The sequence below is a fragment of the Chlorocebus sabaeus genome, chromosome 1, assembly GCF_047675955.1.
Source record: "Chlorocebus sabaeus isolate Y175 chromosome 1, mChlSab1.0.hap1, whole genome shotgun sequence".
NCBI classification, from domain to species: domain Eukaryota; kingdom Metazoa; phylum Chordata; class Mammalia; order Primates; family Cercopithecidae; genus Chlorocebus; species Chlorocebus sabaeus.
Window position 1 is genome coordinate 57,577,046 of NC_132904.1, and position 15,017 is coordinate 57,592,062.

The window sequence follows — 15,017 nt, forward strand, 5'->3', positions numbered from 1 at the left end:
GGTCTTCAAGGTGCAAAACATTACTTAGGTTAAAGCAAGTATGGCATACCCTACCAATTTTTCAGCCTAATATTCTTCAATTTCTCTTCTTCCTGACTAATGGAATTTCAATTTGGTTTGGGCCTCCAATGGGCCCAGTTAAAAATACTCATTTTTCTACACTCTTTTGCATCAAGGATGATCAGTGACCATTTCTGGACACAAATATATAGGTGGAAAACTACTGGGGCTGGTCACGGTGGTTCAGGCCTGTAATCCTAGCACTTTGGTAGGCCAAAGCAGAAGAATCACTTGAGGCCAGGAGTTTGAGATCAGTCTGGCCAACACAGTGAAACCTAAAAATACAAAAATTATCCAGGCATGGTGGTGCAGGCCTGTAGTCCCAGATTCTCAGGAGGCTGAGGGAGCAGAATCACTTGAACCCAGGAGGTGGAGGTTTCTGCAAGCCGAGATTACACCAGTGCACTCCAGCCTGGGTGACAGAGGGAGACTCCATTTCAAAAAAAAAGAAGAAAAGAAAACTACGCGATGGTACTTTGGGGAAGACTATTATTTTCCTGATGTAATTATTTTCCTGATAGTTTTAGCTAGCATAGGGCTTTTGTCCTTCAACCTTCTACCACCTTCTTATGTGTAATGCCAAGTTGATGCTGGAGGAAGAGGAACTTTTCAGTGACCATAAATTTGAAAATAAAATCGCAAGAGTGGTGGAATAGGAAATTAAAAGGTTATAAGTCTTTGAAAACTAACTTGAAATTAAAAGGTTATAAGTCTTTGAAAACTAACTTGAAGAGCATGACCAGCCCTGAGCTATTATTAAATTGCTTATTTCTTGAGAAAAATGTAATTCTCTTACTAAGCCACTCTAGTTGATTTTCCATAATATGCAGCTGATCTCATTTCCAGCCAACATAATAATATAAGGAACAATTTGCCAGGAAGATATAATGACCTGAACCAGCATACATTTGCCAGAAAGAGCGATCAATAAATTCACAATCATAGAGGGAAAGTAAAACATACTGCTTTCTGTAAATGATAACCCAAGCAGACAAAATATATAAGAATATAGATTATTTGAACAATACATTAACAAGTTTGATTTAAGGAACACATATGGTACCATGAATTCAACAACAGGAGAGAATAATTTTTTTAAGGAATGAGAGAATAATTTTTTTAAGGAATCATGGAACAGTTATAAAAGTTGACTATATACAAGGCTACAAATAGTCTCTGTTAATCCAAATAATTGGCATTCTTCAGACAATGTTCTATGACCAAAATTCACTATAAGTCAAAGACAAAATGTCAAACAAGTCCACAGATTTGGAAGTTCAAAAACACACTTCTAAATAACCAGATAAACAGTGATTATTATGAGAATTTGAAGCTACTCAGAACTGATGACCCACAAAATGCAACGAAAGACCACATCAAAAAGTTGGAAAAAAGACTGAACTGCACCAAAAAGCAAAAGTCAAAACAAAATAGAAGTAAGGGGGGACATAGAAAAAATAAAGAAAAAATATAATACCAAAAGCTGGTTTTAAAATTAGTTATTTCCATGATAAAATTAATCAAGAAAAAAGAGATAAAAAAGTTAGAAATGAAAAAGAAGCCATAACTATGTGTATTTTAGGAATTTTTAGAAATGTTAGAGAATACTATGACCAACTTTATGCCAAGAAATTTGAAAAGTTAATGAAATGGAAAATTGTCTAGGAAAAAAAAAAACCGGCTACCAATGTCAGAATCAAGAATAGATAACTTTAAAAAATTGTAACTATTAGATCAATCAAATCAGTTATTTAAAACCCACCTCAAAAAGCCCTCTAAGACAATCTTCAAGGAACCAATATCCTCTATCTTATACAAATTTTCTAGAGGAAAGATTTTAAAAAGGAATTTTCTCCAATTCATGTTATGAAGCTAATGTAACCTTGATATTATAACAACATGAACAGTAGGAGAGAGGAAAATGATAGGCCAATTGCCTTTATGACTAAAGCTACAAAAATCTAAAGAAATTAGAAGCAGGGAAAATGAAGCAATATATGGAAAAAATAATAAATCATGATAAAGTAGGGTTTATTACCAACATTCAAGGATGACTTAACATTAGACAATCTAATATTGTATTCCACCACATAGCATGATGGAAATGGAAAATGTAAAACAATATTATCTTCTCATTAGGTTTTCTAAAAACATGAAAATTTAACACTCATTCATGAGACATATATTTTGCAAGCTATGAATCTTTAATCTGATAAAATATATCCATCAAACATTCACCAAAGACATCATTCTTAACGATGAAACACTAGAACCATCCCTTTAAGAAAAAGACAAGAGTACTTGCTTGCCCCATTTCTGTACAATATTGTACAGGAGGACCTAACAGTGCCCTACTTAAGAAAAATAATAATCAGCTGGAAGATTAAAGAGGAAGAAAAATTGTGTTTCGTTGAAAATGACAATGTTACGAGAATCTGCAAACCAATTTAATAACCAAATATAAAAATTTCCTGGATATAAGATCAATATTCAAAAACCAATAGCATTTTTATTCACCAGCCGGAAAAAAAGGTAACTTTAAAAGAAGACAATGTCTATGCTAGCATCTAAAACTATATTGTACTGATAAATAAATCTAAAACACTTATGATTTTAAGAAGACCATTATTATTGAATGACCCCTCTATAAAACAGTATTCGTCACTCTTTAACCCTTTCTATACCATTGTCTTCTTTGCAGTACTCATCATGCATGACTTTATCAATATAGATAAAGTCAATATTATAAAGGCATAAATTCTAGTCAAATTAATATATAAATGCAATGCAATTTTTAAAATAAAAATGGTTACATTGGTTTTCATAGAGCTGGATAACCTGATTCTAAAATTCTAAGGGAATAATGAAGGGCTAAGAATAATTAATTCATGTAAGAGGGAGGAGACGGAAGTTGAGTAGGAAATTTGAGCTGGGAGCTGAGTGAGGTGATTCATGGTAGCAGGTTCAACAATTACTAATATAATTAGTATTATATTGATGGAATTGATAGAATATAAACTGATAGAACAGAAAAGAGTGCCCAGAGAAAAACAAATGCATATATGGAAGCTGACTTCACATTGATTTGCCATCTTTAGGATTCTCTCAGAGAAGTTGGGGGCCAATTACTACCGTTTCATCTGCATTACTGTCTTTGAGGAGATGTTTAGTAATACTCAAACAGGTTTTGAAGACCAGTGTAAAATTAATATTATTTTTGTCTTACGCTTTATTTGCATCATATTTTTCCAAACACCAGATATTGGCTCTCTTTTGCTATTCTATCAAGGTAAGATGATATTAACATAGTCCTTGACAATTTCCCAAGACACTGTCTTTTTTACTTAATACGTAGAGGGTTATTTTTTTAGATGCAAATGGGATATCACTCTCCTCCTAAAAATTCTTCAGTAGGTTTCCATTGTGGTTTAGAGGAGAAAAATCTCAAATACTTAACATGGCTTATGTTTCCATCATGAAATTCTCTTTGAACAACCTCTCTTTGATCCTCTTCTTCTGGTACTTTCTATTCATACTTTAGCCTCAGCATAAGTGCTAGTTCTTTGGGAAAACTTTCCCTGGCTCTTCATACCAGATTTTACCCCTTTGGTTCAGGTTCCTTGAGTATCTTGTATTTTTTCTTGCATTACTTCTCACTATTTTAACTAACAATCTGTGTAATCATTTGCTTATGGTCCACCATTCTCCTAGTTGAAACACCATGAAGGTAGAAAACCTGGAACATAGCAGTGTAATGCCTGGCACATAGTAACGGTTCAGTGTAGAATTGTAGAATGCATAAATTTGCATGTTTATTATTACAATATGACTAGAAAAAAGTGAAATAAAAAATAACTGTATTCCAAATAATAGAACCTGTAAGTGAAGCTTCTATTACTGATGATCAAAATTACTTTTAATTGCATCTACTGTAAAATGTGACAGTTGTCTCCAAAGGACTCATAAGGTTCAAAAAGTGGCTTTTGTTACTATCTCAAATGTTCTCAAGTCAGAAGTTTAAGTGATTAAATTACGACAGGAAAGGAGCATCAGTGGAGTACAGAAGAGTAATGTGCAGCAGGGTGTCTTCTCCTCCTTCTTCCCTCCCTGGAGGGCTCACACTGCAGGGAGTCAAAGGAAGGTTGGGAGGAAGAGAACAGAACCAGCAGAAGCGGCAAAGCCCCCAAGCCAGACACAGGTTGCTAAGGCTACAGCCTTGATGTTAATTGCTCATAATTTAGAACACTGAAATACAGGAGTAGTCATTTCACCCAAGGGACAATGTGGATGCTGAATGTCAGCATTTCAAAGAAGGTATTGAAATTAAATTTCAAGAACTAGAAAAATGACTCAAGTTTGAAAGTGCAAATGGTAGACTCATCAGTCTTTCCAATTAGCTTTTGGGAACTGCTTCTTCCATCCTTTGATGGGATTATCACCATTTTTTGACTGTAACTACAGTGACCAATCTCAGCTCCTGGACAGGCTCAAAGATATTATTAGTTGTATCATTCTAGACCTGAAACAGATGATGAGCAGAAAAGAAACTATCATTCCTTTGGAATGATTTGGGATTGATTCCCAAATGAAAGCAAAGGAAAATGCTTGAGTGTGACCAATTAGGTTCATATCGGAAACATCTCATGAGTTCCAACTTCGTGCAAGGCTGTGGGCCAGGCTCAATGTGGTAGACACAAGACAATCAGGAAAGGACTGCACCACCAAGGAGCTCCTGGTATATTTGTGAGCAAAGACGCAGCATGAGAAATGCAAGTAGCACAACTGTGGATCAGTTATTAGAATTGTGGAACTCCAATACCAGCTCCAGGTGATGCTGAACAAGTTCCACTTAACCTTGATAAGACTTCTTTTCTGTCTATATATCATTTGACCAGATGATCTCTAAGGTGAGTTCCACCAATCTCGCTGGCCCCCCTCTTCTCTTTAACTTAGCAATAGCATATAGGTGATGTCTCAAGGACAGTAGCTGAGTATTTGTTTAACTGTTTAATCAATGGATCAGACAATAACTGCAGTAGAAGCTTATGGAAGAAGGTGGGGTAACCTGCATCACATATATGCTTTTGTTTCTTCTAGCTGAGGAAGGCAGGAAAGAATTTAAGGGGAAGGTGAGATTTGAGTTGAGGCCAGAAAGATCAACAGAAGAGATACTAGGGGAAGAGTGTAAGGTAATTCCAACAGCATTTCCCTAATATTTTGTGTTGTGGTAAACACAGGAAGCCACATCTGGTGCATGCTGGGGTAACCCCACCAGGTGAGAAGGTAAGGCTAGGGGTAAAGAGAGCCCACTTGGCATCCCACAAAGCTAAGGGAAAATTTGTATCCCAGCATACCTGTAGGTCATCAGTGGCACACCTATGTCCTGCAGCTGGCATTTGTGCCAGCTGGGAAACTCCGATCCAGGAGTCCGATAACAGGAAAGAGCATTCTGCCTTTTTCAGATTTCTGGTGAAGTCAGGTGTAGAAGTGTGTGAGAAGAGTTGCAGGGAGAAAACATATGGAAACATGCTTTTATCTTGGTTGTCGACCTTGAAAAAATAACAATGAATGTGTATTGAAAATCCCTTCTCTATTACAGGTACTAGTCCAAGCTATAATTCATTTTTTTTACAACTTTATAGGTAAATTCAGGTGTTAATATCTTTAGGAGAAACTGAGGCACAGAAGGACATGGTACCATAGCATCTGTGGAGGGGTAGCCTGGGAGAGTGTTCCTGAGAGGCAATGCCATCACTGTGTGAGAGGCAATATCACTGTGGTTGGGAAGGGGATAGTGTCAAGTGAGATGACTGATATATTTCAACTGCCCCTGCACTCCAAAGGCTGACACTTCCAGCCTGAGAACAAACTGTAAAGCATCAAGCTGGGCCCAGCACATAAGAAGCTTCTTGCAATGAAGTAGCAGTGCATTACGCTGTAGAAAGAACAGAGAAGCACACAATCAGCAGAGGGCATGGGAAAGTAGAACCTGGAATTACTCAATTTACTTAGGAGCTTTTCAGAACTGAAGAGGGGTCACATGTCAGATTAAAGGAAGGAATTCCAAGCCTCAGGGCCTGGGTTTCAACAGGAAAAGCCCTGGTGCAGCATCCCTCAGTGTATGTTCCCTACCTCAGGCCTGTTTGTGGGATGAGCGAGGGTAGGTGACAAGACTGGGGAAAAAGACAGATGTTGGTTCTGCCAGGGTTTGGACCATCAGATTCACCATGGCCTAAGCCCACTCAAAACTGTCCATAGGTAAGTTTCACAGTTTATCATAAGACTGATAGGGAGCCAATGAAGCGCTCTAAGCAAGTGAGTGACATGATTTTTATGTGGATCACTATGGCTGGAGTATAGGTAATGGACCAGAAAAGAGACAAGGTGATGGCTTAGATCAGCTGTGTCCAAAGAGGACTCATATGCCCTGGAGGTGTGCATTGTGGTGCTCTGGAGTATGGTAAGGAAATCAAATAACTTTATCTTTGTTATTTTAAAAATAAAATAAAGTCTACTCAAACTGAATATAAAGATGCACACAGGTACCCTCTTTTAATTCCAATCAAATCATTATTTGAAATTTAATTTCAATTTCAATCATTACTATTAATGATTAACCATATCTGGTTCATATCATTACTTGAGATATTTGCTAATTGCAGTATAAAGCCATTATAATCAAGATGGTTCAAAGACAATATTTCAAATATACAATATTTCATCTTTATCTTAGTAAGATTTTGTGTATGTTTTTAACATGTTCATGAAAATTAGTCAAAGAATACATGAATATAATTGATAAGCAAGAAAATATACATATACTGGCAGTCAGTGTATGCTCAACATTTTTTATTAATAGACGTGCAGTGAATCAGTCTGGATCTGTTCAGGAGAGAAACCATCCAGTAATTCAAACGGGGAACGTTTAATATAAATAAATACTATAACAGAGGACTGAACTAATGAAGGATTGGTTAGCAGGAAGTACAGCGAACTCTTAAAAACTATAGGATTAGCAGATATGAGGAGCAGAGCACTCAAGGAAGAGATCCTCCCTGCCCTCAAGGCTGAAACCCAGACCTTGTTGGAGAGGGCACAGCCATCACTCACAGAATGGCAGAGAAGTCAATGTGGTACTACACCAGCAGAACTTACTGGAAATCTGCCTCTGGCACTGGCCAGAAATCTGCCATCTAGGTGCTAGGAAAAGCTGTTCATGGGAAGGTGTCTCGCCAAGGGAGTGCCTGGGGAAGCGGCTGCCCATTGGGTGCTGCTGATTGCTATGCGCTGCAGGGGCTGAGTGCTGGAGAGGCCATGGGTGTTGTGGGGCCTTGCACTGAAGCTGCTGCCCACATTGCAGGAAAGCGATTCCTGGGTGCTGGAGGAACTGTGCCTACCTGCAGAGGCCTCAGGGGAGGACCGCAGAGCTGGGAAGAAAAACTCCCCCTTCCTCTTGCAATGCCTCTCCTGCGCCCTCTACTGACAGAGCTTAACATTGTGCTGGGTGGTAAAAGGAAATAGATGTAAAGGTCCGAACTCGACTTTTCCAGAGCAGAAAATGAAGGGTGAATTTGAAGCTGAGAGAAAATAAATTTGCAACTGGTACATGAATATCAAAAAATTGGGGGGCACATACCCCATATATATATATTTACTTACTTATAAGTTTTATACCTGTATAGAATTCTAACATTATGTATGTAATGGTGCACAAGTATACATATGTAACAAACCTGCACGTTATGCACATGTACCCTACAACTTAAAGTATAATAATAATAAATAAATAAAAGAAAAAAGAAGAAAAAAACATATACAAAAGAGAAATAACAAAGATGAGAAAACATAAATAGAAGTCCTACTATTTTATTCTTGCACCCCAGTGTATGTCATCCCACAACCCACTTTGAAGATGACTGCACCCAGTCAAAGCCTTCAGGGACCAGTACCAAATGGCTTACTCTATGATGCCTTTCTCGTCTTCCTAGCTCACAGTAATCTCTGTGTATTTCACTTGTTTGTATGCATCCTGCTCTGTGCTGCCACTTCAGCTTTTCACAGGTGTGTCCTATCTTCCCTAACAAGTGCAGGGAGCACATGTCATATTATTTTGTACTATTCTTCATAGGGCTAGGCACAAATTACACAGTCATCATAGACCCGTTGGTTCACTGACTACTCTTAAATAACATCAATATTTACCTTAACGCTTCATTTTTCTTGTTATTCAGATCATAACCATCGAGAAGCATCATACGTTTCTGAACTTTAAACCATAGATCTAGGTCTTCTTGTCATCCAGGGATACTAGGCAAGTGAGTAATAAAGTGCATTCGTTGATTTCAGTATTGAATATCTGCTGCACAACTTTCTGACTAGTCTACACAAACCCTCTGTCAATCCCAGTGTAGATATTGGGGACACGTGTGCAAACCCAGCTGCTTTGCTGGAGAGACATTTATCTCCTCTCCATCTCTGATGTGACTAAACATTAATTGAATACAAATTTGAGATTCTAACCTAATATGAGTTTATGCTTCTTCAAGAAGGAAAACGCCTACTTCCTTTAAATTCATTTATGTCAGAAGTCAGTCTGAGGCAGATGGCTCTACACTGGGTAAATTCTCACAGCACTTCACAAACACATATATTTCCCAAGCCCCTCAGGGATGTTCAGTTATCTGCTGAGCTAGTTGGGATTTGACTAAATAGTCACACAATTGCTCACCATCTGGGCCATCCTCAGACCTAGACCTGCAAAGAAAAGGAAGGTCTGTTGGTCCCTCTGTGCCCTCCCACTCCTTACTCATTAATTTTTCTTTCCTTTCTCCTTACTCTCAGGCCTGAGTGTCACACTCCTGGTGATGTCTGTAAAATAGAATCCTCCCAGCCCTGGGGATTCAAATACCAGCATATTTTTCAAGTAAACTTACAGTTTGAGGATAATTTGCTTGCTAGAGTAGCAAAATGTTGACAAAACATGGCTTAGTCTCATCTCAAGTTTCTACTTCCATCTTCAGAATCGATGAGGATGCTGGAAAGTGCATCATTAATCCCATTACATCATCTTATTGAAGATGCTGGTGTGGTGTTTACAAAAGGAGATGCTTTCTTTCCCCATAAAATCGATGATGACACGGTAAGGCTCTGGGCAGGGAATGAGCAGTCTGGAGCTCCAATTCGACATACAGCTCCCACACAAGTAGCCCGTAACTCAGGGGCTGCTACCAAAAGTGGGCCAGCACTGCCACTGCATTCTACATTAGGTGGCTGCCTTTGGACAGGCTGCCCAAAGCCTCAGGGCCCTCTTGTACTGACTGTAGGAGCTTGACCCTGGCCAGCCACAACCCTGGTCAATTAGCATGGATGGCAGATGCTTAAAAATGTAACCACTGCTCCAAATGACGTTCAGATAATACTCTCCTTGTATAAAGACCTAGGGAATTACTGGGCTTTCAGTTTCTTTCCCCACCAAAGTTCATGATATTTAACCATTAAGAAACAGTCAATACATACCACTTCATCTTTTTCAAGGAGGTTAAAAAATCATTAAAGATAATTTTTAAAAACCCTGGTTATTTATGTAGGAGCAGGACTTTATCAGCTGGCCACTTTGATGTTGATGTTTTTCTTTAAGACAAAATCATGATGTCATTAAAAATTCACTGGTTTTGTTACCCTAATACTTACTCCATGCCTAATCTCACGCCATAAGTGACCATCACTCACACATAGGTTGAGAGTGAGCAATGGGGTCAAGGTCAAGTATCCACTATAAATAACTGTTTTATACATTATTTAGAAATGTTTTTAAAGCTAAACATTTATCTGTTTGCTTTTAGATAGTGTCAAAATGCACGTAGCATTTATTTTCTCCCTCTTGCCCTACATCACATCTTCTGGAAAAATCATGCTCTCAGATTGAAAGTTGGTGGTGGTGGCAATAGCAACAGCAGTCACCAAAGGAGGAGCTGTGGCAGTGGGCATTGAAAGGAGAAGAGATTGGACCTGAAAGAAGAGAGAATGAGCCCTTAACATAAGCCTTGAGATAGGGAAGATGAAGGAAAGTGAGCCCGGGCCCCAGGGCTGCACTTTGGAGATATGTATCTATGAGGCAGAAGTAGGCTGAGACATAGGAAAGAGGGGATAAAAACTTGTGGCCTGCAGGACAGATCAATGCATGTAGGAGGTGACTTTGGCCATTCTTCAAACTGATGTTATTTAAATATCTGTTCAGTATTTATGAGAAGTTGGCTGCTCTGATGGGTAGAGAAAGAGGATTGTTGGAGACAGTGCTAGTCTTTCCTCTACCACCCAAACAGCTCAAGCCTGAAGCCTGCAGTTGCCTGGACCTACACCTTCAGAAGACATGTTAGTGAGCATCTACTGCAACTGGAGCTATTTGGGAATGTCATCACTTTTTCAGGTATTATTCCCAACTATATGTAATGTTCTCCCAGAAAGAAATAGAGATTAATAGGTTCCTCCACCTCAATGTTTTAGTACCCTTTATTGGAAATCTGTCTGGCCAGCCTATTCCTTATTCAGGCTCTGATGTATCATTTATTCAGCAAAAACTATATCGGCCCATGAGGCATCCTTGGTGGGTCCTCCTGACATGAGTGACTCACAGGGTGGAGTGTGATGAAAGCAGCAGAATGTCAGTGCTGCTGAAGTGTACTGGATTCAAGTCATGACACAAACTCATTTTTATTCTAGAGTTGATGGAAGCATTGTTCAGGATCTATTTTTATACAAAGATGGATATTTTGAAGTTTAGTATAAGCAGGAAAGCTGAGTTTGGGAACACAGGCTTTAAACAGACTTACATTCAAATGCTATCTCACCTTCATCACTTGTGTGACCTTAGGCAAGTAATGAACCCCTCTATACCTCAGTTTCCTATTCTGTAAGATGAACATAATAGCTATTTCACTTTTGTGAAAATTAAGTGGGAAACACACTGGAACTGGGGTCTGGCATATAGGTAATGTGGATGGATTTATTAGGACAGATGTTGGTAGGGTGATAGGCCTGGGCTCTGGGAAGTTGAGGGAAACGCAGCCCTTGTTGCATGGAGCCTCTTCTAAAATGAGTAGGTGGCCCCTGCAGGAATATTACCCCTGCCCCCACCCCACTTCACCTGGCTGGAAGCAGGGGCAACTCTATGCATTTGGGCCTGCGCCCTTCTCTGTTGTCTCCAAGTCTTATTTGCACTCTGGTAGAGAGTTTTCAGGAGGTGTATGTGTGTTTGTATATTTTTTATTGTGGTAAAGCGTACATCATAAAAGTTATCATTTTAACCATGTGTAAGTATACAATTCAGTGGTTATTAAGTACATTCACAGTGTTGTACAACCATCTCTACTGTCTATCTCCAGAATGCTGGCATCACCCCAAATAGACACTCTGTATCCATTAAACAATTTCCCCTCCCCGAAGCCCCTGGCAACGCTTGTGGAGTTCTCTAATCCCCAGTAAAGAGAGTAAGTGACTCTGACAGTGAGCAGGAGCCCACTTGAAATCTCCTATTCCAAACCTACCTCTGAGTTTTATGACTCCTTTGGAAGCCACTCCCTAAAAGCTGCGGGGAGCTCAAAAGCACATCTGGATGTGTGACCCCTCTGCCTGAGAGCCCAGCAGTACACCCATCCTCCCACCCCCAGCCCGCCTAGCGGTGGCCCTGCAACCTCCTCAGCGTGGGGAGTTCAGCTTTCTTTTCTTTCTCCAGGACCAGTCACACCTCCCGCAGCTATTTCTGTAACTGCTAGAATGGAGAAATATACAGAGCAGAGACAGGATAAGGGTCTGATGCCCATGACTGGATATGAAATCTAAGAGACAGTAAAAGAAAAACCCATTTTAAAAAAGGATCAGGTCAATTCCTAAAATCCACCCACCCACACTTTGAAAATACAGAAGGAATTTCTTCTGTTTAAAAAAAAAGAAAAAAAAAAGAAAAAAGGAAAGGAGGTCTGATGGCTCTGATGCCTGGGAGGGATTAAATACTAAAAATAGCCTAAGGTATTGAGAATGCCAAGGGAGTGCTCAGTTCATGAAGCTGAGGGCAGTAAAATCTGGTATTAAATGCTAACAAGAGAGGAGTTCTTACAGAATGTTCAGTATCTGTGAGTCACTGGGACCTTCCTCCATCAAATGTGAAGCAATATTCTTTAATAGCAGGATTACAGATCTTACTGTCCAACCCAGTGTGTTAAGAAAGCACTATATACCCAGTAAAGGATGCAAACTGACCTGAAATGATGGAAATGAATGATGGATTAGGTTCTCTAATGCCTCCCTGTTTTGAGTGAAGCCATGCTGATGGCCAGGTGACATTTGCAGGGCCATCTGGTGACATTTCTTTTTGGGAACAGATTAATAGAGACTGAGGAGGGGGGTAGAGTTGGTACAGGGGCCAACACAAGATTTTCAGGTGGCTTCCTGGAGTTAAGTATGTCTTTGAAGGGGGAGGTCCTGTATTTTTTCTAGGAGAATGTGGCCAAACTATAATTGTTAAACATTGCATGACCTGATGGGGGACTCCTTCTGTGCAGAAAGAGTTCCTTTAAATTCTGAAAGCATGAATTAACATGAAACCCAAATATTCAGGAAAGTCCCTTGTTAGAAAAGGATGTCTCCCCCTTCCCCTCACTCCTCCAGAAACAGAGGGAAATAAATGCAGCTAGGGCAGAGTCACTGCTTCATGGAATTGCTTCCTGCTCTGATGACACAGACTTAGCCTTCTGCCAGACTGTGGTTTCCTCCTTCAGTTTCCATGGGCATTCCAGTGCTAGCACGGAGCCTATCTGTTGAAAGAACAAATGCTTCAGGAGACCTGGGACCACTCTCTCATGCTCTGCCTTCACTCAGTTCTTGATCCCTGTCTCAATCTGGCAAGACTCCAAAATTCCTTGTCCTGCTTCCCACTCCCTCAAAAAGCTGCTGGCCAAGGCTGTTGTGAAAGAAGAGGAAACCTTTTCCTCTAGGCACAAGTAGAAGCACATATCCACACTCTTCCTGATTCCCCAGTTCCCACAGCATGTTTATTTGAGAGCTGCCAGCCCCAAGACCCCTGAAGCTGCATATGAAACTTCCCCACGCTTTGATTGAAACATTTGGGCCAGGCGTGGTGGCTCACACCTGTAATCTCAGCACTTTGGGAGGCTGAGGTGGGTGGATCACCTGAGGTCAAGAGTTCGAGACCAGCCTGGCCAACATGGTGAAACCCCATCTCTACTAAAAATACAAAAAAAATTAGCTGGCCCTGGTGGCAGGTGCCCATAATCCCAGCTACTTGGGAGGCTGAGGCAGGAGAATCACTTGAACTGGGGAGGCGGAGGTTGCACTGAACTGAGATTGCGCCATGGCACTCCAGCCTGGGGGACAAGCAGGAACAACAACAAAAAGAAACATTTTGATGAAAATGGTTTGAAAGCAGTATTGGTTAATTGATAAGTCCCAGCTTCTCTTCTGGGCACACTGACTGTGACCCCTCAGCCTCCAAAGAGAGAAGACAGACAAGCTTCCTTTGAAGGCTGTGCTCTGCATTTTGGCTTGTTCAAGGATGCCTGGCTAGCAGGGAAGCCCGATCTCAGCAAACATGGACAAAGGAAACGAAACCCTGTTCAGGAACAGGGGCCCCATCCACCTGCAGAAACGGTCCTTTGAGACCAAACTTTGTGTTCGGTTTCCTTACTTAAACAAATTATAGCAAAGAAGCTGGCAAAATAGTGTCACAGCCATATAAAAATTGCAAGTGAAGAACCGTGGACAGAGATTATACAGGAAAGATATATCAAACTTTAACAGTGGCTACTTCAGGATTATCTACTCTTCTGTTTTCATTCAAATTTTCTGTATTGAGCAGAGAGATTACATAATAAAGAAAAATCTGGCAAATTATCTTTGAAAAGTAAAACATTTTAAAATTTAAAAAGGACCCAAGTTAAAGTGAGACTGATTACTGATTTTGTAGTTACTATAAAAGAAATCATCAGACCAGTACATGCCAAAAGACCACAAGCTCCCTGAAGGCAGAGGCTCTTTCATACACTCAGCACACAGCCCTGTCTCTTCCCTCACAGAGAAGACAGAGACATTAGAAGGGCTACACTTGACTTCCTACCTTTGGATTCATAAATTCATAAGAGGCACTTTCACTTGCCTCTCCCTCCCACTGTGACATGGGAAGAAGAGTTTTATCAAAAGCAAATCCGCCAACTCTGTTCTGGGTCCCATCCACTCGTGCCATCCAATGGGGTCTCAGCTACAGGAACCCCTCTGCTGTTCATCCTCTCTTTCTTGCATCTCCAGGCTTCCCCACTACTAGCTTTTAGCTGTCAGTATTTAAATGATCTGTTTCCTCCCATTTTAAAAAATTCCTTCCCAATTTCAGTCCTCCTCTTCCCTTTTGCAGCCAAATGTGCCATGGAGCTAAACATGCTGCCTCCTGTTCCCATCATTTGCTTTCCAGTCTACTCTGTTCTGGCTTTGGTCCTCACTGCTCTATGGAAAGTTCCCTTACTAAAGCCACCAATGACTTTCCTGTCACATAATCCAGTGTGCTCTTTTCAGTCCTTTCTTCATCAACCTCAATGTAGCTTTGTCACTCAGTCACAGTGACTCTGACCACTCTTGGTTCCTTGAAACATTCTTCTAGTGACTGCCATGATACAATTAACCAGTTTCCCTTTAATCTCTTTGGCTGTCTCTGCTCAGATTAAGGTTTTCTTTTCTATCTAAAGTCTAAACATTAGTATTCTTCAAAAACTGGACCCCTGTCCTCTTTTATCACTCTACATTCTGCTATTAAAGACCTTCGTCAACCTCTATTATTCAAATACCATAAACAGGATATGTTGACAATTTGTAAATTCATATTTCCAACTCAGGCCCTGCTTCTGAGCTCCAGTCTACTCTATACAATTGTTTTTCTTTTTTTTAAATTTTTTTTA

The 15,017-nt window shown here is 40.1% G+C and overlaps 1 protein-coding gene across 6 annotated transcripts in view; it reads right to left on the reverse strand.

The window, feature by feature from the left end:
* The window catches only part of SYT9 (synaptotagmin 9), a 221,877-nt gene that overhangs the window by 104,099 nt on the left and 102,761 nt on the right, over positions 1 to 15,017 (reverse strand). For 4 of the 6 annotated variants that reach the window (XM_008008133.3, XM_008008152.3, XM_037999773.2 and 1 more), the window contains exon 4: positions 5,415 to 5,609. The exons of the other annotated variants lie outside the window; for them this stretch is intronic. In XM_008008133.3, the coding sequence (XP_008006324.2) occupies positions 5,415 to 5,609 (195 nt within the window). The remainder of the gene's footprint in view (positions 1 to 5,414; positions 5,610 to 15,017) is intronic. 6 annotated transcript variants of the gene reach the window in all.